General features: G+C 60.2%; 1 protein-coding gene across 3 annotated transcripts; it reads right to left on the reverse strand.

The window, feature by feature from the left end:
- Positions 1–290: 290 nt before the first annotated feature.
- NPHP4 (nephrocystin 4) lies at positions 291–24,040 on the reverse strand. Of its 3 annotated transcripts, none has more exons than XM_074560448.1 (29): positions 23,941–24,040; positions 23,261–23,451; positions 22,557–22,688; positions 19,693–19,865; positions 19,311–19,375; positions 18,891–19,046; positions 17,840–17,976; positions 17,136–17,302; positions 16,936–17,062; positions 14,786–14,959; positions 13,949–14,078; positions 11,638–11,684; positions 10,847–11,061; positions 10,575–10,766; positions 9,779–9,966; positions 9,012–9,172; positions 8,450–8,630; positions 7,374–7,502; positions 6,975–7,177; positions 6,677–6,903; positions 6,384–6,573; positions 6,149–6,232; positions 5,895–6,051; positions 5,491–5,576; positions 4,556–4,641; positions 4,041–4,212; positions 3,273–3,452; positions 2,307–2,450; positions 291–862 (listed from the first exon to the last, which is right to left on the reverse strand). In XM_074560448.1, the coding sequence occupies exons 2-29, from the start codon at positions 23,393–23,395 to the stop codon at positions 722–724; spliced, it is 4,179 nt and encodes a 1,392-aa protein (XP_074416549.1). In that variant the 5' UTR covers positions 23,396–23,451; positions 23,941–24,040; the 3' UTR covers positions 291–721. The 3 variants fall into 3 exon arrangements, with proteins under 3 accessions (XP_074416549.1, XP_074416550.1, XP_074416551.1); XM_074560449.1 differs by having other exon boundaries at positions 23,832–23,948; XM_074560450.1 differs by lacking the exon at positions 4,041–4,212.
- Between the last annotated feature and the right edge of the window lie 206 nt (positions 24,041–24,246).

The following is a 24,246-nucleotide window of genomic DNA, read 5'->3' on the forward strand; positions in this document are numbered from 1 at the left end:
CTACAAACTGGTGAGGAATGGGGGGAGCCTTTTAGTACAAGACCACAACGCACTGGGACGGGACCATCATCCCTGAGCCCCCACTTCAAATAAAGTGTCACCCACTCGATTTTTCCCCTCCTTCCCCTCCGCAGTCCCTGCTCCCACACAGACCCCGGGGATGCTCCAGGCGACTTGGGGTGACACAGGGGACACCAGCGCTCCCCACCACGGGACTGACGGCACCCAGCGCTCCCCCCCACGGGACGGGGACTCCAAGGGTTTCCACGGAAGAAAGTGCTGCCACATGCTGCCAGCTCTGCACAGCAAGTTTAATTGATCAAGGATGAGTAAAAAGTATTAAAATAAAATCCCACAAAACTGCCTGGGTGTGTGCAAAAAACTCAGTTTAGAATGTAAAATACTTTAAAAACATCACGCAGAATCAAATCTGCAATCTTTAAGTTAAAAAAAGATTCCAACATGCCCAAGATATAGTAACAAAAATAAAGACATCCTGGGTGGTAGCAAACACATTGGCCCTCCCCGATTTGAGCAGCTGGAGCTGCGTGGCACCACCGGCGCTCGCGGCAATGCCCAGGGATGTGACTACGAGGGGACTGAGCTCGCGACCCCCCGTCTGCAAACAACGCGGCTGAGGAGAATTCAGAGAAAGTTCAGATGCGTGTGTCCCTGAGGCGGTGCCACCGGGCAGCACAGGACCTGCTGCTCTGCCGCGGCCTCACTGGTAGAGGACCTTCACACAGAAGGTCTCCTCATTCTTGTCCTCGTGGTCGTTGATGTGAATGAGGATCTCCTCCTCGCCCACGCTCTGGCTCGGGGCAAAGCGCAAGCCGATGGTGTACACCTCACCGCCGGCCACCTGCGGGAGAAGGGGCGGGAGGAGAGGTGGCAGGACACGGTGTGGACCCCGCGATGTGCCCACCCTTCCCAGGCCAGCCTCCTGCAGCAGCAAGCCCTGCATCCGCCCAGCATCGCGCCCTGCATCCACCGAGGACCATGCCCTGCATCCGCCCAGCATCGCGCCCTGCATCCACCCAGCATCGCACCATGCCCTGCATCCGCCCAGCATCGCGCCCTGCATCCACTGAGGACCATGCCCTGCATCCACCCAGCATCGCACCATGCCCTGCATCCACCGAGGACCATGCCCTGCATCCACCCAGCATCGCACCATGCCCTGCATCCACCGAGGACCATGCCCTGCATCCACCCAGCATCGCACCATGCCCTGCATCCACCGAGGACCATGCCCTGCATCCACCCAGCATCGCACCATGCCCTGCATCCACCGAGGACCATGCCCTGCATCCGCCCAGCATCGCACCATGCCCTGCATCCACCGAGGACCATGCCCTGCATCCGCCCAGCATCGCACCATGCCCTGCATCCACCGAGGACCATGCCCTGCATCCGCCCAGCATCGCACCATGCCCTGCATCCACCGAGGACCATGCCCTGCATCCGCCCAGCATCGCACCATGCCCTGCATCCACCGAGGACCATGCCCTGCATCCGCCCAGCATCGCACCATGCCCTGCATCCACCGAGGACCATGCCCTGCATCCGCCCAGCATCGCACCATGCCCTGCATCCGCCCAGCATCGCACCATGCCCTGCATCCGCCCAGCATCGCACCATGCCCTGCATCCGCCCAGCATCGCGCCCTGCATCCACCCAGCATCGCACCATGCCCTGCATCCACTGAGGACCATGCCCTGCATCCACCCAGCATCGCACCATGCCCTGCATCCACCGAGGGCCATGCCCTGCATCCACCCAGCATCGCACCATGCCCTGCATCCACCGAGGACCATGCCCTGCATCCACCCAGCATCGCACCATGCCCTGCATCCACTGAGGACCATGCCCTGCATCCGCCCAGCATCGCGTCCTGCATCCACTGAGGACCATGCCCTGCATCCACCCAGCATCGCACCATGCCCTGCATCCACCGAGGGCCATGCCCTGCATCCACCCAGCATCGCACCATGCCCTGCATCCACCGAGGACCATGCCCTGCATCCGCCCAGCATCGCACCATGCCCTGCATCCACCGAGGACCATGCCCTGCATCCGCCCAGCATCGCGTCCTGCATCCACTGAGGACCATGCCCTGCATCCACCCAGCATCGCACCATGCCCTGCATCCACCGAGGACCATGCCCTGCATCCACCCAGCATCGCGTCCTGCATCCACCCAGGACCATGCCCTGCATCTGCCCTGCATCACTCCACGCATCGTGCGGTCCAGCCAGATGAGGACGGGGGTCCGGCAAAGGGGTCCTGGCGGCAGGAGGACATACCTCGAAGGAATCCTCCTTGAACTGCAGGAGGTCGGGGCGGTTGGTGCACAAGAAGTAGAGCCTGGGCGAGGGGTAGGGGTTGGTGTAGGTGATGCGCTTGTTGCAGCCTCTCCCGCCTCCCGCCGGCAGCGAGATCTCAAACGCCTGCGGGTCGAGCACAAGCCATGGCAGAGGTGGCAGACAGCGGGAGGGGGACAGAGGGAAGAACAGGCTCTCCCCCAAATGTACTACGGGGAATTGCCTCCTGCATGGATGCACCACAGGGGACGTTCTGGAGGACACATTGCCTTACGTCCCCTCCTGCTACACCTTACATTGGTCTCTGCATACAGAAACCACCCGCGAGTGAAAGCGTCCTCCTCGTGCTGCCGCTGGCACCGGCGCCTTCGCAGAAGTAATTATGAGCCCGAACAACAAAGGGCCAGGGGAGCAGCTGGCCCCGGCCAGCTCATTCTCCAGCTAATTAACGGACGTCCACGGGGAGAGCCGTGACGCTCGCTCAGATAACGCCCCGCGGCACCGGGAGGTGGGCTGGCACTTGGCAGGACGCTGGGGCATCGGTTTAAATGCTGATCTGAACTTCCCTCGGTACCGAGAGTTTGGGAAAACATTTTTAAAAGGAACACATTAGCCAGGAAATCTAATTTTCTATCTTTGAGGCAAGGCCTCCGCCAGCACAGTGCTAATCGAAAGCAGCATGCTGCAGCTTTAATTTCACAACCGAGAATACTCCCGAGTGGGCACTCCTCAGCATGGGACTGCCTTCGGAACAGCCTGAGAGACACCTCACCGTGGTCTTCAGTGAGATTATTCGAGCACCAGCGGGCCAAATGTTTGCTCAGGGGGGCAAGTGTCAAAAACCCCATAGGCATAAAGAAGGAAGAAGCAGGAGACAGCCCCGGGTTAGTGGCCGGAGAGCGACCACCGGTCCGTCACCGCGTTTTCCTGGCGCAAGAGCTGCCGTACCTTGGAGATGAGGGGCTGCCTGCAGGACAGGCAGAGCAGCCAGGAGGACACCAGCTGGTGGGACTCCACGTCCACCAGGTTGAGGTAGATGAACCTGCTGCCAGCCCGCCGGGGCCGCACGCCCACGTACAGCTCCTGGATGCCGTTGGCGGGGAGAAGGAAGGCGCCGTCCGGATCCACCTGCGGAAAAATAACACCGGGAGATGCAGCCGCCTGCAGTGGCCCATCACACCCCCACGACACCCAGCGTGGAGTGTAAACTAGACCCAATTGCTCCTAAAAACCCGCGCAGCTCTGCCCCCGCTATTGAATCCCACCTACGGGAGTGCCCCAGGACTGGCTGCGTGTCGGGAAGGGTCGGAGCTGCTCGGGGACAGCCAGCCCCCCCAGCCCGGGGACTCCCCCCCTCGCAGGCTTCACCAGGGGAGACTTTTTGCTTTTGTTTATGGGCCAGCAATGGAGTTTTTGTGCCTTTTATTATTCACACTCGCAATTACGGCCAAACGAACTCTAAAGAAATTGTTAGTCTTCAGATGGTCTCATTAACGCAGATAATTTGCCCTCCGGGGTTTCATGCCGATGATCCTACACATGACAGCTCTAATCAAAAGATAATTATCCCAAACACTTTACAGCAGTAAATCGTTCATAATTCCGAGTGGGCTGCCTTTCCCGGGGCTGGTCCAGGCCATCCCCCCACCCGGCGCAGTGTGAATGCCCTGGGCAGCCCCGCGCCCGCTGGGGATGGGGTGTGTGGGGGGGGGTTACCTGCAGCTCCTGGGGGTGGGAGGTGAACACCCGCACCCTGCGTGGGGCCGGGGTGCCCCGCAGCAGCAGGGAGAGGCGGGCGAGCTGCCCGGCCGTGCAGCTGACGTCCAGGCGCTGCAGCGAGTGCAGGTAGAACTGCCAGATGCGGGCGGGCGCCGCCAGCCAGGCGTCCCTGCGGCACAGACGGACGGACGGGGCTCGGCCACGGCTCCTGCCAAGGAGCCCGTTTCCGTCCCACCCGTTCCCACAGCGCAGAGAGCACCTGGCTGGCTCAGGAGGCATTAGCCCGCGCGCCAGGGATGCTCCGGCCAGGGATTACTTAGAGGAAAAGAGAGCGACGTAAAACCCTGAGCTGTGAACATTTTGGGAAGCCTCCTGCCCGCCTTTCTGCTGCCCAGCGATGCCGGCCGCGCTCAGGAGGCCGCGAGCAAGGAAAGGGCGGCGCAGACCCCCCTCCTGCCCCCCCACGCACCCAGGGTCAGTGCTTCTCGCTTTTTTGGGGTCCCCCTACTTACATATAAATAGCAACAAAGAACTTTTTGATCTGCGGGCTTGGTCCTCCGGCTACTTTTAAGAAGATGTCCTGCGGCTCCCCGGGCCCCTGCGTCAGAAAGCAGAGCATCGTTCCAACAGTTCACCTCCAGATCAAACCCGCTAATGAGGACTCCAGGGTTTGCTTCCCATTAACGGAAAAACCCGCCACCAACCCACTTACAAAAGCAGATGCTTTCGGCATCTAGTTAAACTATGTTATTAAGTTATTATACAGCTTGGCTGAGCTCTGCCAGTATTTTTAATTACAAAAAGAGGATACAAATGACTATCGCATTCCAGGTCTGCATCTGTAATCAAATTTTGGCAAATTTTCCCCAAGTTTTCTAACAAGCTGTAATCCAATTACCATACTAACACGTTCCTGCAATGGCAATTAGCAACTACCCTTCGTTGCCATCCGCACGCATGTGCCCAAGTTTATTTTTCCTTTCTACCTGCCCATCGCAAAGCGAGCCCAGCAAACCCGGGCTGGGCACCGGGAAGAACGCAGCGCGAGGGCTCGGCTCGGCCCAGAGACCGCCTCAGCCTGGCCCGTCCCCAGCGCCCCGGCGTCGCCCCGCGGAGATGCTCTGCCAAGGGAAGGTCTATCCCCCCGCCCGACAAAAGGCTGCTTTTCCCCAGCGTCTTAATCATCTGGTATTTGCCGAACAGAACAAGCGAGTACAGGCTGCTGCACAATGCGATAAGGTGCAACATTCTGCTTCAACCGCAGAAACAACGCGTCTCCTTTTAATTGGGAATAAAGGGCAATTCCAGCTTCATCACCGCCAGCGTTTCGCTGCCACGGGCTGATAAATGGGGACGCTCCGTGGGTGCAAGGCACGTCTCTGCCGACAAAAACAACCCACAGCAGAAGGACACAAAGGACAGACGGATGCCGAAGCGCAACCGTTACCATATTTTTGGTTTCGCAAATGATGTCAGGGTCACTGCAGCGAACGAACATCTCAGGCTCCCCCCCCGGCATCCCCACTGGCGCACCTGCGGAGGAGAGACCAAGATGAAACTGTATTCAGCATTTTCTCTGTTTGCGCTTGGCCCCCTGCACCCCACGCAGCCGCGGACCCTTATGCTGGGCTACCAGCAAAGCACGCGGGCATACTGGTGCAGGGAATTCAGTGTAAAATTAACGCAGGCAGGCGGATGAAGTGCAAGCGCGGGGCCCAGGGCTGTGAGTGGGTGCGGAGGCAGAGCCGTGCTCTCTGGGCGCTGCTGCACCTCCAGGAAGGCCCCTGTGAACCGCAGGTGGTGTTTAACAAGGAAGAGCCCGATCCCCTGCCGGGCACACCGTGGGCTCACCGGGGAGGGTGTGCCAGGGGGGCAGCCGAATGGTCTTCTTCAGGAAGGTGAGCTCCGGGTGGTAGAATCGGAACGTCTGGTCCACCACGTGGGGCTGCGGCTCCACCTTCACCCGCAGGAGCGCGATGGGCTTCCCCCCGCTCACCTGGAAGGAGACCTGTCCCGGGGGCCAGGGGGAGAGGGACGGAGTTTTGCAGGAGTGATGCTTCTCCTCCCGTGCGGCCACTTGGGTGGCATTTTTACAGCTCCCTCACCTGGATGTGCTTCATCCGCCCGGCCCCGCTCTTCCCCAGGGAGCTGGCAACCGTGTCGGCACCGGCACCCAGCCCAGCCGGCCCCTGCGGGGGGCAAGAGCAGGTTGCTTTGGGATGCAGCATGGCGATGGGTGCACAGAGCTCCCCGAGGCCGCACCACCCTGCCCTACGTAGGCAAAGAGCTGAGGGAAACGCTTCCTACAGGGAACAGCTCAAAACGGGGGCCCACACATACCTGTGCCGCAACAACCGCGGGGTCCGCAGAGAAGGTCTGGTATTTGAAGGGGATGCGGACGGTCTCGTTGGGGCGCAGGTAGACCTGGGGCCTGAGGTCATCGCGGAGGTGGAACATCTCCTCCTCCACTGGGGTAACACTCTTGGTCAGCTCCTTGAAGTGGCGCCACTCCCTCGGGTCCAGTATGACACTGGGGGAGCGGGTGGAGGAGACGCTGGTGAGGACTGGTCGGGAGCCGGTGCCACCCCACCATCTCCCTGCACATACAAGGGAGGCCCCACTTCGGCCCCCACCTGAGCTCGGGGTGGTCGACGTCGATGGTCACGGTGTGCTGGACGCCGTAGGGGTTCTTCAGGGTGAACTCAAAGAACTCGGCTGTCCCCAGCACGGCGTGGACAGTGTGGGTGGCAGTGATGGCCTGGCTGAGCACCCGGGAGATGCTCTCACCCTTGACGTGCTCCCGGTAGGCGTCGATGATCTGCAGGTCCCGCACGTGCCGGGCACGCTGCTCGTGCCAGCCCTGCCGGGAGCAGGGGGACCGTAAGCCGGAGCCACCGCAGCAACCCCAGCCCCTGGCACCCCTCTCCTCACCGAGAGCTGGGGCGTCCTCCCACCGCCGGCGTCCTCCTGCTGCCGCACCAACGCCATGCGCCGCAGCTTGCGCCGGCGGGCAGCCGCGGCCTCGCTGGGGGGGGCCGGGGGGGCCAGCCTGGCCTCTGGCCGGCGGCTGCACAGCACGGCAGCCAGCTCACCGTCCACCTCAGCCAGCCTCCGTGCCCGCGACACCCGCCTGCCTGCAGGGACACACCATGGCACCGGTGGGGCACCCCCATTACCACGGCCCCGAGGGTCCCCACGGGGCCAGGAAGGGGCGGCCACCCCACAGCCAGGGGCTCAGCACCAGCACCGCGGCGGCAGAGACCGGTGCAGACCCTGCCAACCCAAACCCAGGCGGAGGGACAGGCCAAGCCCCATCCCGGCAGGACTCACCAGCGGCGGCGTTGATGGGCAGCCAGCTGCCAGCCAGCACGCTGCCGGCACCGTCCGGCACAGGCCCAAGGCGGGAGCGGGATGGCAGCGGGGACGGCAGCTGCCCTGGCATCTCCTCACACGGGTGCCCTGCCAGGAATGGAGACAGGGGTGAGCAGAAACTATCTGGTTTTCATCGTTATAAAGTCTACTGAAAATTTTTATCCCCACTGCAGCTCTTCGCAGACACTTTAAAGGAGCAGGAGCAAATATCTGGTTGGTAACGATGCTCCGCAGCATTCCCTCCAGAGCCTGTCGCTGTTGCCACCATACAGCCGCCCACCCGGAGCCGCATCAAAAGCGCAGCACCATCCCGAGCGATTCACCGCCTGAGCCCCTGACCAGCTCTAGTTTTCATTTCATTTCATTTCCCCAGGCTGCGGTGCTGCCGTCGGCACAGCCGTGTGCCGCCGCGTCTCCATCCCTGCTCCCACAAAGGCTGTGCCCCGCGGCACCCAACGGGGCTGTAAACCCGTCGGTATTCACTCAAACTAGAAATCCCCTCCCCATCCTTCGGGCAAGGGTGCCAAGCTTTTCAATACTAGTTTTAACCACAGTATTTTGAAATTTAAAAAAGAGGATGGGGGGGGGGAAAAAAACAAAACAAAAAGCTATCAAAGGGCAGGTGTTGTCCTGGTGCAGCGTCTCCGCTTCCTCTCTCCCCTCTCGCGGGGCACGAGTTAAACCTCTCCCCAGGTTGTGAGTCTCAGATTCTCCTTCCCAGGAGCTTATCGTCCCTTTGCAGGCAAAGTACGGAAGCGACGATTTAAGATATCTTATAATGGAGCTAATCTTTCTTCTGAAGATAAGATTTTAAAACCTGGAGTCACTGCACATTTATAGGACGGGAAATTAAATATATAAAACCGAAGCACCCAGCAGGTTCTGGGAAGAATAACGTTCTTACAAGCGTGCTTTTCCTTCGGGTACAGCCCTGTGTGTGCTGCCCAGTCTCTCCTGCAGCCCCGCGCTGTTGCTAGCACCGAACCGCACGGCGCCGTCCCTGCACGCAAGCCTTTTGGCCAGCGGGCTCTTACCGATGTTGGCCAGGCAGAGATGGAGGCGGCCCCTCATGGCCACGCGGACGCCAAGGGGCCGCAGGGCGCCGTGCCGCAGCGCCTCCCGGCCCATCACCGTTACGTCCGGCTCGTACTCTGTCGTGGCCACCTCCAGCTCGTGGTGGGTCCTGACGGCCGCCCGGCCCTGGCGCAGCAGGGACTGGGGAGGGGTAACGAGTTACAGGGGAGTACGGTCTGGGGGGGTAAGGGGTCTGGGTAAGGATGCCTCTGGGTGCCCTAGGTCTGGGGGGTTCAGCCCTAGAACACTGCAGGAGTTCTAGGAAAGTGGAAAGAAGTTAACGCTTTGCCATCACTTTTGAGGAGAAGACGACAAATCCCGTGATTAGGGGCTTGTCGGGCTGACGCAGAGGGGCTGACAGCAACTCGATTGCTAAAAACACGCGGGTAATACAACAGCATCTCGACACGGGACCAAAGGAACAGCCAGGCTCTTCCTCAACACTCCTGCACGCTAAGCGGGGGTCTCCTTCGTTAGCAGACCTGAGGGCTTGAGGGAAAAGACCTTCAATTTAGCCCATACCTCCAGTTTAAGGGCAGCGGACCCGACAAGGAGCAGGGAGTCCCCGTCCCAGACGTCGATCTGGAGGCTGTGCTCGGCCAGGTACCGCACAAACCAGCGCTGCTCCCCGGCTCGCAGGAAAGCGGGATCCACCATGTACTTCAGCTGCAAGCCTGGCGGTCCTGCGAGACACACGGCACCCTCGTGGAAATGGAGCTCCCACCGACACCGCGACACTTCTGCTCCAGAGAAGCCTGCCTGCTCGGACACCCACTCTCCTCCACTTAATGAACCCAGCGGTCAATTAGTAAGGTCCGAGTCCCCCCAGGACTGGCAGCCTCCCACAGAAACACTCCGTCTGTACGGATCCTCCCCTCGTTTCCATTAACAGCTCCACATGGAAGAGGAGCTTCATCAACCACAAGTGCTCGGTGTCTCTTGGGACCAGAATTTGATAAGACAGAGAAAGAAGCAAAGCGAAGCGCCCAGCGAGGAGGGTCAGAGCCGCTCTCTCCAGGCGCTGCGCTCGCACGTCTCGCCTTTCTCTTCAGAGGCGCTTTAGCTGCAGCAGGAGCCGGCAGCCTCGACGTGCAAACCGTGCCACCAACACTTACCAGTGTTTTACTTCAAGAGTTGGGCGTCTTGGACGTTTTTCATTATATACCACACAAACTAGCGGAGGTTTGCTATTAAAGCAGACACTGGCCCGTTCCTCAGCCCAGAGGCAAGCCCAGACCTGACTGATGGAAGAGGAGCAGCCACACGAGGATGCTAAAACCAGAGCTTACCAGTGCCGAGGGTTCCATCCTTGTTCACCCGGACGAGGAGCTGCGCTGGCACAGCCGCTCCGGCCGCCGGCCCCATGTCCGTGCTGACCAGCTGCAGCCGTGGCGTGGTGACCGGTGGGAAGCGGTAGAACTGGAAGGTGAGGAAGATGGTCCTCGGCCACGTCCCCTCCGCGCTGTCCCAGGCATCCCTTGAGGGAGAGAGCGGGGTTTGGGTGAGCTCATGGCACGGCGCTGCCTCCCCACCCCGAGCTCCTCGTGTGCTTGGCACGCACCAAGAGGCAGAAGAACAAGAGAAGATCGGCAGCATCACAAGTATTTGGACTTCTCTGAAGACAGCAGGCATATGGTTTGCCTTGGCTTTCCAAAAAACTTCATAATTCCAGCTGTCTCCCACCATATGGAGGAGCCCAGCAAAGGCCGCGTTTTACCTTCGCACACTGCCATCCACGGAAAAAAACACAAGCGGGGCTTCTCCAGCCAAAGCCACCCCCACGGGTGCCAGCTTTCCCCACTCCATATGCATTTACGGAGAAACCCTGCATTAATTAGCTTTTACATCACACTGTGGCTAATGGATACAACAAAAAAAATTGGAATACGATTTAAGGGTGCCCGGAAAGGACAAGAGCACCATTGTAAAACTGTTCACGGCAGAGGCTGGAAGAAGCGGCACCCTTGCCAGGACTTCTCCCACTCGAGCAGGGAAGTGGGTTGGGGGGGAATTTGGGAAAGGACCCTCCCCCAGGAGACCCCGGGATCTGCCTGCAGAAGGCACCACGAAGAGCTGCCATCCCACCTGCCAAAAGCCAGGAACTGCAGGATGATTTCGTTGCCTTGCAGAGGGTCGGCTTCCTCCAGCCGCAGGCTGAAACTCGCCGGATCCGTTGGCTCCGAGATTTCCACCGGCTCCTGGTTGTGGTCCAGGATCTGGGGGAAGCCGGCGGCGTGCAGGCGCGCCAGGGAGGCGCGGGAAAGCTGTGTGCGGGAACTGATGGGGAAAAGGGGGTGAGCCGTGTGGAGGCGGCCGCGGGGGAGGCAGGAGCCCGGGGAAGGGCAGCCGAGCATCACCTGCCTGCCTGCAGCCCCACGGCGGCGATGGGCACCTGCAGCGGGGCGAAGGGCAGCGCCCGCAGCTGGTCGCTGTCGGCGCAGGGCTCCGGGTCCGGTGAGCCGAGGGCAGCCTCCAGATGAGTGATCCCCCCGTCCTGCCGAGGGCTGTGGCCATGTGGCACCGGGGACTGTCCCCTGCCCCGTGGTGGGACCGACAGCTGGGACACCGAGAGCTGGCGGGAGAGCGGCGAGCGTGAGCCCCCGCAGCCCCCCAAGGAACGCCGTGAGTTCCCACCTCTGCCTCCTACTCGGCTGCTGCGCTCCCCCCACAAGGGGAGGAATGAGAAAACGCAGCAGGAAGCTCAAACCGCTTAATGCGGCCTTATGAAGCATTTTATTTCATCAAAAATATTTGTGTGCATTGATCCCTGCATCAAGATATAAAAAAGACGCATAAAGAGGGATCTCTGTATTCATAGCTCTCCTTAAATCCCAGTAGCTCCGCATGAAGAAGCCATGCGTCACTGTCAGCACATACTGGGGACAATAGCACCCAGCAAATCTGGGCTGTCAAAAACCAGAACGGCCCTTACAAATACATTTGGGGTGTTAAAATTGCTGAGGGAATCTTGCCCAGCACGTTACAGGCAGGATCTGTGTTGCTGCCCCGGAGGAGGAGGTGGATTTGAGCAGGACGCTCGGTGCCTCTCGGACACAGCAGCCAGAAAACCGGGAGAGGACGGGACCGAGAGCACCCTCGGGAACGCCGCTGCCCACCACCCGCATCCACCGGCGCACACGGCACTTACCCCTGGTCCCCTCGGGGAGGCCGCCGTTCGCAGCGGGACCGGTGGACCTGCGGAGAGGGACAGGAGAGATGCTCTACCGGAGCCATCACCCACCCACCCTCTGCCACGGAGCCCCCTCCAACTTCCCGCCATCCCTTTCACTTTTGGGGGTAGGACCAGCTTATGGAGCTGCCTTAACATCCCTCGACCACTTATTTGACTTATTTTTCCAATAAGACTGTTGCCTGAGGGGGGTGAGATGCAGCCCATCTCCAGCTCCATCCATTATTTTACCGGGAATTAGGCTAACTCTGCCGTAAAAGGCAGCTCCTCCATCCCCAGACAGTGCCGCGGTTCCCCCGCGGCCACGAGGCGCTGCTTAAGTGGGATGCTTAATGAGACGTGAAAGTTTTAGGATACTTAAGGTTTTCATCGCTCCTCCGTTATTTCTTGTCATTCCCTTCATCTGTTCGCACATTCGTGCCCCGAAACTGTACGAGCTTTATCGTGTTTATATTTGGCTCCTCGGCTGGCGCGCCGGCACAGCTGAGCTCGCTGAGCTGCGGGTCCCTCGGAGCAGACCAAGGGCACAGATGTTCCAGCTCTGCATCCACGTGATGCCGAGACCTTATTTTGCTTCCACCGCCACGTATATTCCAGCTACGTCATGCTGGCTGCTGTGCCAAGGAAGCCACCCTGGCTCCCTTCCGTCTAAAACACCGTTTGCTTTCAGGTAGGAGGGCTTTGGCCACTGCTGAGGAGACGATGGATGTCCATCGGCACCACCGGCCACTGAGCTGACAGAAGATGTGCTCGGCTCCCCCCACCCCCGACCAAAAGGCCCAGATGGTGGCTCATTTTCCAAAGGAGCTCTACAAGAATTTAACCCAACGCTCTCCTCAGCGGCTCGGGGTGCGGGCTGGCTCTCGCGTGTGGCCGCTCACCTCACGGCATGGCTCCAAGAATCCCTGCGCTTCCTGAGCTCCCCCAGTGCCACCAGCCCCCCAGAGCCATGCCGCTCATTCCCCGAAACCCTGCCGGGGTGTCTCCCCTCGCTGGGCACCCCGCCGGCACCCCTGGCTGCTCTCCCCAAGCCGGAGCGCGCCAGCCCAGCACCGGGCTGGAAGCTCGCCGTCGGTGCACGCTCCCTTCTCCTTCGCCGCACCACAGCCCCTCAGTGCCCCGGCCCCCGCCAGCTGAAGGGCGTCCAGGAAAACCTCTCAGGCAGCGCCAGGAAGGTTCCAGCAGCCATGCTGAGCGGAGCCTCACCCAGCGCAGCCCCCACACCGCCAGACCCCTCCGTGTCACCCCTGAAGACCTCTGCTCGAAAGCCCTGCAGGCCGGCAAACCAGCTCCCCGCCGGCAGAGCCGGGGCTGGCTGCGGCACAGCCATGGTGCCACTGCCATCTCGTGGAAGGCACAGCAGCACCGGAGCCGGCACGGGAACAGGCGCCCACCGCACCGGGCATCGGGGCTGGCAGCTACCGGCTCGCCAGAGCAGCTGGATACGCTCATAAAACTTGTTTAAACACCGTCGGGTACCTGGAGCATCGCACCGAGACCCGCATGGGAACCGGAGCGACACTGCAGGGGAAAGCAGAATTTGCTCCCACCGATCGCAGAAGTGGGATCAGACAGAAACAAGCCGGAGAGGATTTCCAGGAGCCCGGGACAGCGGCTCAACTCCCTGCCTAAGTCCAAGCCAACATCGGTTTTCTTTCCACCTCCAACGCAAGGAGCAGACGGGCACCAAAACCCCGACCTGGCACCCTGCACTAGAGATGGATGGATGCAAACACGCGCACATGCACACACACACACAGCGCCTGGTTTTCCCCAGCTCGGCACCGTGTGTGCCGATCGAACTGCGCTGCTGTCACACTCCCCGAGCGGCAGCACAATGAGATTATTATTTTTTTTCCCCTCAGCCTATAATTGACATCTCTCCTCTCCTCACATCGGGAGGGATGCGGAGAGATGAGCAGCGGCGCTGGCAGGGAGCAGTGTGCTGCTGGAGCGGCCGCTGCGCCCGTCCGGCTCTTCGGGGTGTCGAGCACAGGAGCCCAAACGCCGTCAGAATGACCCAAAACGGGATCGGGCCGGTGCCGTGCTGGAGATACCCCGGGATTCTGCACGTGGCTCAGCGCTACTATTGCTGGGGAATTTCGCAAGTTAAAAACTGAGAGCTGAATTCAACTCGACGGAAACTTGGTTCGCTCCGGTAATTCATAAACCAGCTCACTGAGACTCGGTGAAGTCGTGTTTTTTCTCCTGAGCAGACACCAGTGCCACACTCTATATTTTAAATGTCAGCGATCTGGAAAACACTCACTCAGCGGTGGCGTAGGAGGCTTCTCCGACTTGTCCCTGTCTTTACGTAGGATCTCTGCAGCAGTTACAAGATGTTCTTCCGAACCAGTAGAAACATGGAATTGGACGGTCCCAGACTCCGCGTGCTCCCCCTGAAATTGGAAACGAAGTAGTTTTAGACAGCGTGCTACCCGCAGCCTCCCTCGCTCCTCCGAGAGACCATTCCCTTGCCCCGCAGCCGGAGAAACGGTGGTGCACGCTGGAGGCAGAGCTGGCAAGGGGCTGTACCTTAATGTCTGACCAAATGCCTCTGTCCTTGCGCAGACACACAGAGACCGGCCACCGCCACCCAGTTGAAGATCTCACTGAGGAAGTTCTGGAGACAGCCCCTGCCCACCCTCCCCTGCAGAGCCACCCAGCCGGCTTCGCTCCACATTTTGGCCACCCCCTGGTGAGTCCTTCGCCCCAGACCTGACCTCCTCTTGCTGATAAACCTGGGAGCGAGGTCTTTATCGTGTGCATCTCTCAGAATAAGCCGGCTCAGGGCACGGTGGCCTCCCAGGAATATCGCAATAACTAACGGGGTTGGACCGGTTTCACGGTAGCTCAGCCCGCACATTTGTAGACACTGAAGTCAAGCAGCGCAGGACAGAGCGATATCTATCAGTGCAGATGCTCGATGGCAGGGGGTGGGGGGCTCTCACCCTCCTCTTCCCAAGCCTCCTCATTCACTCGGGGATCCGCAGAGCTTCCCCCTCCCCTGGCACCTAAAGTTTTGGCAAAGAGCCCCTCTAACGGCACCCCCATCCAAGCACCGGCAGCATCCCTGTGCACGTGCAGCGCAGCAGCCGGCCCTTACCTGGCGGGAGCTCCTGCCGCTCGGTGGGGTCCGGTAGACCAGGGTTTGGCAGGGGCCGCGGCAGGCGCCACCGCGCAGGGGCAGGACCACCTCGGCCTCACCGGCGCCCGGGACGGGGCTCCACAGCGCCCAGCGCACCGAGCGCATGTCGGCCGCCTCGCCGCCGGGCAGGGCCTGGGGGAGCAAGGGGGGGACGCTCAGCGCCGGGCACCCCCCGCCTCGTCACCGGGACGGGGGAGCGGGCACTGCCAGATGGACATGGGTACTCCCCTCCACTTTCAAGCCATTCTGGAGACATTCCACCTCCCAGCACCTTATTTCTCTTTTTGCACTCATTTCCCCCCCTCCCCAACTGCCCCCTTCCTGCTCCCGTCCCTCTGCAGGCTCCGGGGAGCACCAGGAATGTTTCTCTGATGGAGAGGGACACGTCAGTCCCAGGGAGGGGACCCGGGATCGTGACACCCTCCCAGTGAAAGAGCCCTGAGCCGGCCCGCACGGTTTCCAGGTTTGCTTCTCCTCCCTCTGCCAGCGGCGTCGCAGGCAGAACCGGCGCCTTCCTACGGGATCCCCCTCCTCAAGGCTGACCACGAACCACGGCTGCACACTGGGGTGAATCCCACTTTCGCCCTGTAAACCCCGCACCACCCGTCCCGCACACGTACTCTTTGGGTTCTCTTGCACGTACCCCATTTACCAGCCCGTCGCTGACGTTATTCCCCTCCCCGCAGGCTGCAGCTGTGGGACACCAGGCACCCGCGGCCCAGGGGATCTACCTCATCCCTTCTCCAAGCTACGCAAGGGAGTACACCTCCACATCATCCATCAGCATAATATAACGCTGACAGAATATATAAACGCAATATAATGCTTTCCAAAAATAACAAGGCTTTCATCCCTTGCGTTTTAGCACACGTCGGCTGAGGCAAAGACCCCAGCACCCAGCCAAGGGGCTGTCAGCCCTCACTCAAGCAGCTGCATTAAGGGATATGTGTTTGACCCCCCCACCCCAGAGAGAAAGGGCAGCGTCAAGGCTTCCACTTACCCGGGTGCGTCCCCAGCCTCCCCCTAAACCGAAGGAGAGGTGCAGAAGCAAACCGAGAGGTCTCTACCAGCGCCCGCAGCCACCCTCGCAGCCTGCTAATTATGGCACGGAGGACACGGCGATCGGCTCGACAAGCGGCTTTGGGATTAACCGCTCTGCCCAAGGGCTGCGCCACGGGGAACAGGGGGAATCGGGAGTGCTCCCGGCACCCAGCCCTGACAACAAATACACCTGGGTCTGCAGCCCCAAATCTCCGCCAGTCCTTTGGCTTCAGCTTTTTAAAGGAGTTGAACCCAACACCTAATTTCCACCGGCACTGCTCAGCTCCTCCTCCTCCCGCCAATGCAAATCCCCTTCGCCTGGCACGCGTGTCATACTTTATAAATATCCTTTTTTCCCCCCCCAAGTTTTGCTCCAGACAGCTCCAAGGAGAGAGGACACTTGCTGCATTTCCAATGAGCGTCTTAGCAGGACCATTAGGGACTCCTAATGAACCCATCACCATCGATTCAGCCGCCAGGGCTCAGGCTGGAACAGGAAGGATCTCTGGAGGGTTGGGAACTGCTCGCTAAGCCGGGTTTAACCCGCGGAAAGGTTAAACTGAAATACACGTAAATGGCTGATAAGTAGGCGTTAGCGAGCATGGTCTCCACAGTCAATGCAGAGACTTCTCCTGGCTTTAAGGTCCAGAGAACATCAGGCTGAAGCCCCCAGAAATACCTCAGCTTCCAGAAAAAAAAAAGACTTCCTTTTCAGCATAAATGCTAAATTCTGAAGAGAAGTCTTTAAATTAAAAGAAGCTGAAATTCTCCAAAGCAGCTTGCCAGAACACTCTGGGACTGCTGCAGGCTACATTTCTCCATATACATATGCACGGTGGAGAAATGTAGTCACCTGTAATTAAAATGATTCAGTGAGCTCATTTGCAGGATACTTTGTGCCGCGCTGCAGAAGGCGCCTGGACACTTTATGGGGCCATTCCTTAGGCAGCACGGCCATGTGATGAGGGGCTGCAGACTCTTGGGGGTGTGGGATGGTGAAACGGGGGCAGAGGAGGGAGTTATGGAGCAGGGCATCCCTAAGGAGCATCCCTAAGGAGCATCCCTACCTTCCCGCCGACTCTCCCCACGCTGCAGAAGACGTACTCCAGCTGGAAGCAGACCCCGAACGCCGGGTGAGGGACCATTTCACTCAGGTGGATGCGGCTCCTCAGGACCAGGGCTTGACCTGCACCCCTGCACCAGGATGGAGAAGCGGCTGTGGCAGCACCCGCGGCAGGAGGGGGGTATTGGAGGGTCTCCCCCTTACCTGTCTCCGGAGCCGGGCAGCCCCCGGCAGCTGCCCCGCGCCGCCTCCGTCTCCGGCACCAGCACGGCCACCTGCGGCGCCTGGACGAAGCGCAGGCCGTTGTGGACGCCAACGTGCAGCCGCCGCTCCCGAACCGCCACCCCGTCCCCGTCCGGCGCGGTGTTAGCCTGCGACAGGGAAGACTTCCAGCGCGGGCATCGCAGGCAGCACAGCATCCCTCCCTGCGCTGCCCGCAGCCGGGAAAATTCAGGTAGTCCATCGGAAACTCAAAAAACGGGACCCACCCCCCAAGCAGCTGATGGATATTAAAATCTTCTGTCTTTACGGCAGAGTTGGTGCAAATCTAGCAAATAAAGGACTTGGCCAGCAGTCCCTACTGCGCACCAAGCACTGCCGTTCCTAAAGAGATGTACTCAACACCCACTGCATCCTGTCTTTGCATTTCCCGCGGCAGGGCAAAGCCAAATTCTGCTTGTTAGTGTCCGGCTGTTCAAAACAAAGCCGGCCCAGAGCACCTGTGTGCTCATCCAGCGGTGAAGCAAGCAAAAGGCTTGCACAGCAAGAAAAAAATAAAATAAAATCGGAGACTCCAAGCAAAACAGACACACAAGTGCCATATATCTGAATGTTTCCACTCCACCCGAAGCGCTGCCATTACCGCCTGTGCGCTCTGCTTTCCCCCGCCGTAACCGCATCGGCGGTACCTGCAGTAAGCGATCGCTGTTCAGCAAGTCCAGCAGTTCCTCCTCAAATTCCTCCAAGGAAGGGTACAGCCGGACCGACAGCCTCTCCAGGTAGCAGGTGACCGGCTTCATCAGCCGGGGTTTCTGCAAGCAGTCACCTGAAGAGACAACGTGGCGGCCACAGGTGACGCTGCAGCCGGGGAGGACATTGCTGTGAACGCAGGAGCACCCGCAGCCGGACCTGAGCCAAAAGCAGCACCGGGGAGAGGTGGCGGTTGGGTGTGCAACCCCCAGCTTCCCCGGCACACACGCACGTCTTTATGGCCGGGAGAGACCCCAAAACACCCAACGCCTTCGGTGCCAATGGCTGCAGTCTGCTGATTTAACAAAGCCGCCGCCAGCGCTGTGCCGAGGTGTCCCGCGGCGCCAGGCGGCAGCTCCCCCCTCTCCTTCCCAGCACTCGGCTGCTTTGGGGACCTCGCTCAGCTTTCACATTACCACTCACGACCCCCGGAACGGCTACAGCAGGGTTTTCCAGGCAGCAAGCTGACGAATAATTCAGCTGCGTGACGGAGAGTACTTTTTACCCTCTGAATCTTCAGATCACATAATATTAATCACAGCAGCTGGAACAGCAAGGCTACTGCCCACCGGGAGAGATTAACGAGGGCTGAGCGTGCAAAAGCTCGTCCCCCCGCACCTGCCAGACCCCCAGCGATCCCGAGCCCCACCACAGAGGGGAACGACTTTAAACAAGCTGCAAGGGCTTCTCCTAAGGCTCCGCTGAACGACTGTAATTAAAGCAACCATCACTTATCCCTAGCAGCTTCCCAGGAGCAAAGCAATTAAGAGAAGGAGAACAGACCAAAGCCACTTTGACATCTTTCAGGCTGAGCTATGGATGAAGGGCTGCAGCCCCGCCGGCCTGAGCAGGGGGGGATGCTCTTGCCAAGGGGCAGCACCGCAGAGACCCCACCGGTGCTCCCAGAGACCCCCTGCCCGCAGCCCCCCCGGGGACCTGCTGCCTCCAGCGGGAGCGGTGCGGGCAGCAGGAAAGGGAAGGAGCCCTTACTCGTGTCTCCGTGTGCTGGCAGCAAGCCGGGAATAGTCTGCAGCCCAGATATCAGGAGGTTTTCGGGAAGGAGGTGAAATATCATCTCCAGGGGCTGATGGAGCTTCAGGGAGTACTGCAGATGGCTCTTCTCCATCACCGTCAGGTATTTGTTCTCTGAAGAAGAGAAAACATCCCAAAATGACAAAAACCGGGGCAGGGAGACAGCTTTGCAATGCCACTGTTGAAGAAATCACACGAATGCACGTGCTGGGAGCAAAACAAAACCTGGGTTTGCCCGGCCTGGCTCTTCCCAGCTGGCAGTACGGCACCTCAGCGCTACCAGGGCACAGACCACGTATCGCATCGACCGGACACACACCACGCTCATTCGGACAAGAGAGGCCCCCAGAAAGGAGCGGGATGCAACGCCTCGCTTACTTTCCACGGGGTCCTGGAAGCGTGGGTGCAGTAAGGCACGTGGTGTCCCATGGTACAGCTTCAGCCTGAAAGCAAAGAGCACAGGCGCAGCGGTCAGTAAATGCCCCCTGCAGCACATCTTCACCTTCCGCAACGCCTCTGCTCAACAGTGAGAAACCACCTTCCTACTCCGCACCCGCGGTAAAAGCCGTGTCCTTCAGGGAAAGGACAGGCATCACCCACCACCCCATCGCTGCCCCCCCAGCAGTGAGGAATCCCAGCTTTCTAAGCACTAGTTTTGTTTCTGCAGCCCCAGGACCACACTTTCTCCCCCAAAGCAGGCATGCACGTTGCCACCCCAATTCCCGGTGTGCCCCATCACGCGCCGGAGGGGGGCACCTACGCTCTGTCCTCAGTGGCCGCGTCCGTCGCCTCCGGCCCGCTGCCGAAGAGGGGGATGAGTCCAAAGCCGCAGGAGAGTTGCTGAGAGCCCCCGTCCCCCTTCCCGGCCGTCGCCACCACTTCCACGACAGCAGCGATGCCGGGGTGGTTCAAGGAGGTGTGGAAATAAATGGTCTGGGATGGGAAAGGAGAGAGAAAGGGCATTTCAGAGCTGGCGGCAGAGCAATACCTGTTGCATTTGGACAGCCAGCAGCACAACCAGAACATCCACTAAAGCTTCCAGGCAGCGGCTCATGGCAAACAGCCTCCAGCACCACTTCAGAAATCTCAACATCCTTAAATCTCAAACACCACTGACTTTTTTTTTTTTTTTCCCCCCCATCTTACGTTGCCAGCACCCATTTTCCAGAGTAACTCGCAGGCTGCAGACCCCGTAAGAGCAGGGCTTCAACACACCCCTGACCCACCGCGTTACAGACAGCACTGCACCGGGACAGCCAAAGGAGCTGGAAACTCTCCTGCCACAGGTGGCCTGGGCCTGAGGGGACAGGACACAGGTCACCTCCCCAGGACAGGATTTAAAGCCAGGTTAATCTTTCTATTAAAAACTCATTACTGCAATGTCCCAAGGAAAACGTTTACTGTAATCACAGGCTGTCAGGAAGGGATAACAGAGAGAGACATTACCACATCAACCCAGGGAAATAAATCGTTATTCTATTATCTTTTATTGCAAAGCGTTGAAATAATGACCGCTGGCTGCAGACCGATGCCTCACCTTGCAAAGACACAGAGAGCCCTTAGAGTGCATCCCTGGTAGAACCGAGCTCGCCGGTCCCTCCCTGAACGCCAAGAGCGGTTTGCGACAGCGTGCCCTTCTCCCCAAACCCTGCGAGGGCGAATCCTGCCGACGGGGCCACCTTGAGCTGCCACATTGGTGCAGACCCCGTCCCCTGCCCCAGCGGGGCTGGCAGGTGTGCAGGCAGCGGCGCAGGCAGCGGATGCGACACCACGAGGCAGCTCTCGAGCAGCATCTCCGGCAGGAGGAGCGGTGCCTTTCCTCCTTCCTCCCCTTACACAACTCGATTGCGCCTGAACTCTTTGCAACACTGAACTGCGGAGTATCATGGAGGTAAAAGATCCCAGTGCTCAGCCGCGACGGCGGCCAGTCACATCAGGCCCACAGACCATCCCGTCGCCTCTGCAAGACCCCGAGCGCTGCGGCTGTGCCGTGAGCATGCCAGGCAGGCTGCAGGGCACGGGCAACGCAACTCAGCGACTGCAGACAGACTGGCACAGGTGGTCCCCCAACGCGCCAAAGCTCCTGCCAACGGCTCCCGACCGCATACCAAACACCCGTGAAGCCAGCAGATGCAGGGATGGGGCTCAGAAAAGCAGCTCCTCCCAGCATGCAGTGAGGTGGGGAGCAGCACCGTGTTTTTCTGGCTGCAGCACTCTCTACCATAGTTTTTTTTCTTTGTCCTACTTCAAAATAGCAGGGGTCGGCCAGTGGAAGAAATGCACACATCAGCACCCCTCGGATAGTGCTACTGATTTAAATAAATGAAGGAGCACGGCTCTAATCAGTGCTACACTTCATCCATGGCACAGAGCACTGGAGGAGGTGGAAATAAAAGTTTAATTAGAAAACTTGACATCTCAGCTGTCATCCAAGCTACAGGGCAGCGGGATCTCCCCAGTAAGGGGGCACCCCGCTTTGCCGGTATCAGCGGTGGATGGAAACGTGGCTTTGGGGGAGTTTAGTTCCCAGGTAAGGGGAGAAAAGCGCTGTGCCAGCTGCTCCTTCCCTTCCTCCCCTCTTGTGAGGAAACACTGCTCTCTGCCGCCGGCTCCCAACACCGCAGCCGGCACACAGCGGCTCCCGCGCCACCACCCAGCCCCAGAGGCAGCCCAAAACCTCAATTTCCCCATTCCAATAAACTGCGCATAAAAGCTTAATAACGGGGCAATGTCTGGAGCACACCCTGGGCAAAGGATCGGGAAGCATCAGGAGGGAAAAGGGGCTGCTGCTGCCGTCCGCCTGCGTGCAGGAGAACACACCGCCACGGAGAAGGCTCAACAGACAGACAGACCGACCGACCGACCACGGCCAGAGCCTGCGCACCCTGAGGACTTGCTGCTTTAAAAGGCTCAGCTACAGCGTGTGGATGGCAAGGTCCCAGAGCTCTCCCAGCTCCGCTTCCACCACACTGACAGAGAAACCAGCACCAAAGGAGAGCGGCTCCAGGCTGAACCCGAGCAAAGGCGTCTTTTCATAGACTCACAGAACGGTTTGGGTTGGAAGGGACCTCAAAGCCCACCCAGTGCCACCCCCTGCCCTGGGCAGGGACACCTCCCACCAGCCCAGGTTGCTCCAAGCCCCGTCCAACCTGGCCTTGAACCTCCCCAGGGATGGGGCAGCCACAGCTTCTCTGGGCAACCTGGGCCAGGGGCTCACCACCCTCCCAGCCAAGAATTTCTTCCCCAGATCTCATCTCAATCTCCCCTCTGTCAGTGTAAAACTGTCACCCCTCGTCCCACGGCTCCCCTCCCTGCTCCAGAGTCCCTCCCCAGCTTTCCTGGAGCCCCTTTAGGGACTGGAAGGTCTCCCCGGAGCCTCCTCCAGGCTGAACCCCCCCAGCTCTCTCAGCCTGTCCCCACAGCAGAGGGGCTCCAGCCCTCCCGGCATCTCCGGGGCCTCCTCTGGCCCCGCTCCAACAGCTCCATGTCCTTTATGCGCTGAGAACTCCAAAGCTGGAGACAGTACTCCACTTTTCCCTTAGTGCATTAAAACCTTCCCTTCTCAGACTTGCCCCAGACGGCACGGCCACTCCCCTGGCCTGCCCGCAGCCCCCCGCACCCTACCTCGTTGAAAGCCACCCTGGCCGGACGCGGTGGGGTAGCACGGGCAGCTCGCCAGCTGCTCCTCCATGTCCTCCCGAAGAAGTGGTGGTAGGTGGCGTCGAAGAGGGAGAGGCGCAGCTGGTACTCAGCTCCCTGCAAGGCACAACGGGACGGGAGATGCCGGCATTCTGTCCTGCTCAGGGACACGCCAGCTCAGCGGCCCCAAACTGCAGGAAACACACTTCAGCACGAGAGGACAAATAATTCCCGTTTTCCAATCAATGCCCAAATGAGGCACATGGCTGCATACAGCTCCGTGCGTTGCTGGAAAACCTCACTGAAAACCAGAGGCCGAACAAGCAAAGCGAGAGTAGGAAAACTGAATATTAACCATATAATAATGGGGTAGCAGACTTTTAAAGTGTTACCCAGGGATTTTAATTTTAAAATGCTTAGTTAAATTAAAAGTTAGCAACAATTAAATTAAAAATTAACTAAACGCTAACTCAGATTTGCAGGTAAAAATACACGGGATTGAGACACAGCTCTGATATGTTTTTCCCGAGGATTTACAGTTAGTTTCCCCCCAAAACAAGTAACCTTGTTTCGAAAGCCTCCACCTTTATGAGCTCCCAGTGGCACCGTGGGGCGGCGGCGGGCACAAACCAAGGGCTCAGCGCGAAGGCACGGCTGGGCTGTCCCCCGCGGAGCCGGGTCCCCCGTACCTGGGCGAGGGCAGCCCCTTCCAGGTGCTTGAGGACGCAGCGGAAAGCGGTGGAGCCCGGGGGGCGAGCCCGTCTGCGCTGGCCGTGCGGGGGGACGGCGAGGTTCTGCACGAACACCTTCTCCCACTCGCCCATCCTGCTCCCCCGGAGGTCTCCTCTCCCTCCCGGCACGGGCTAGGGCGAGCGTTCGGCTGGCAAACAGAGGGAAACGCGGGCTGCAGGTACGCTCCACAGCCACGGGGACGGAGGACCCCGACGGGACGCGGCGGAAGGGGGTCCCGGGCCCCGCGGAGCGAGGCGCCGGCCGTCCCGTGGGCGCGGGGCAGCTCGACGGGGCGTCCCCGAGCCCAGAGGCACGGCTAGAGGGGCGACCACCGGCCACCCGAGGGTACGGTGAGACACCCCTCCCGGTGGCCCTCCGGCAACACCGGCAGCCCCCCCGGGACGGGGAGCCCCCGGCCCCGACGGCCGCTTCCCCCCCGCGCCGGGACAGGGAGCCGGACACCAGCCACCCATCCCGGTGGACCCAGGCCCCACCGGCCGCCCCTCCCATACAAATCCATACACTTACGCGCGTATGTGCACGCAGAGGCCCATATGTACACGTGCATGGAGACCCACGCCGAGACCCGCACCTGAGCCCGCACCGCCCGCCGGACCGACCCCCCCCGCGCACTCACCGCGCCCCGACGCCATCTTCTCGGGCCCTACCAACTTCCCGCCGGTCCAGGGGGGGGGTGACGGCCGCGCAGCCGCCGCTCCCCACCCCGCCGCCCGTGCCATCGTCCCCCCACCCCCGGCGCGGCAGAAGCGGGAAGGCGGCGGGACGGTCCTGGATCCGTGCGGGGCGCGGCGGCGGTGTCGGTGGTGTCGGTGTCGGAGGCCGTCCCCCCCCGGGCGGGTGGTCGCGCCCGGCTCAGCATCGGGTTACTAGGGCGATGGTGCCGCACCGCGGGGGGCGGGGCCTGAGGGCGGGGCCCGGGCGG

Source organism: Larus michahellis, chromosome 16 (genome assembly GCF_964199755.1).
Source record: "Larus michahellis chromosome 16, bLarMic1.1, whole genome shotgun sequence".
Classification (NCBI taxonomy): domain Eukaryota; kingdom Metazoa; phylum Chordata; class Aves; order Charadriiformes; family Laridae; genus Larus; species Larus michahellis.

Excerpts from the sequence above, each read along its gene's own strand:
- NPHP4 (XM_074560448.1), bottom strand. The coding sequence starts at position 23,395 with ATGGGCGAGTGGGAGAAGGTGTTCGTGCAGAACCTCGCCGTCCCCCCG. Across the intron at positions 22,689-23,260 it reads AAGGGGCTGCCCTCGCCCAG|GGAGCTGAGTACCAGCTGCG; the intron begins GTACGGGGGACC and ends TGTGCCTTGCAG. Across the intron at positions 5,577-5,894 it reads CCCCTGGCACACCCTCCCCG|GTGCGCCAGTGGGGATGCCG; the intron begins GTGAGCCCACGG and ends TCTCCTCCGCAG.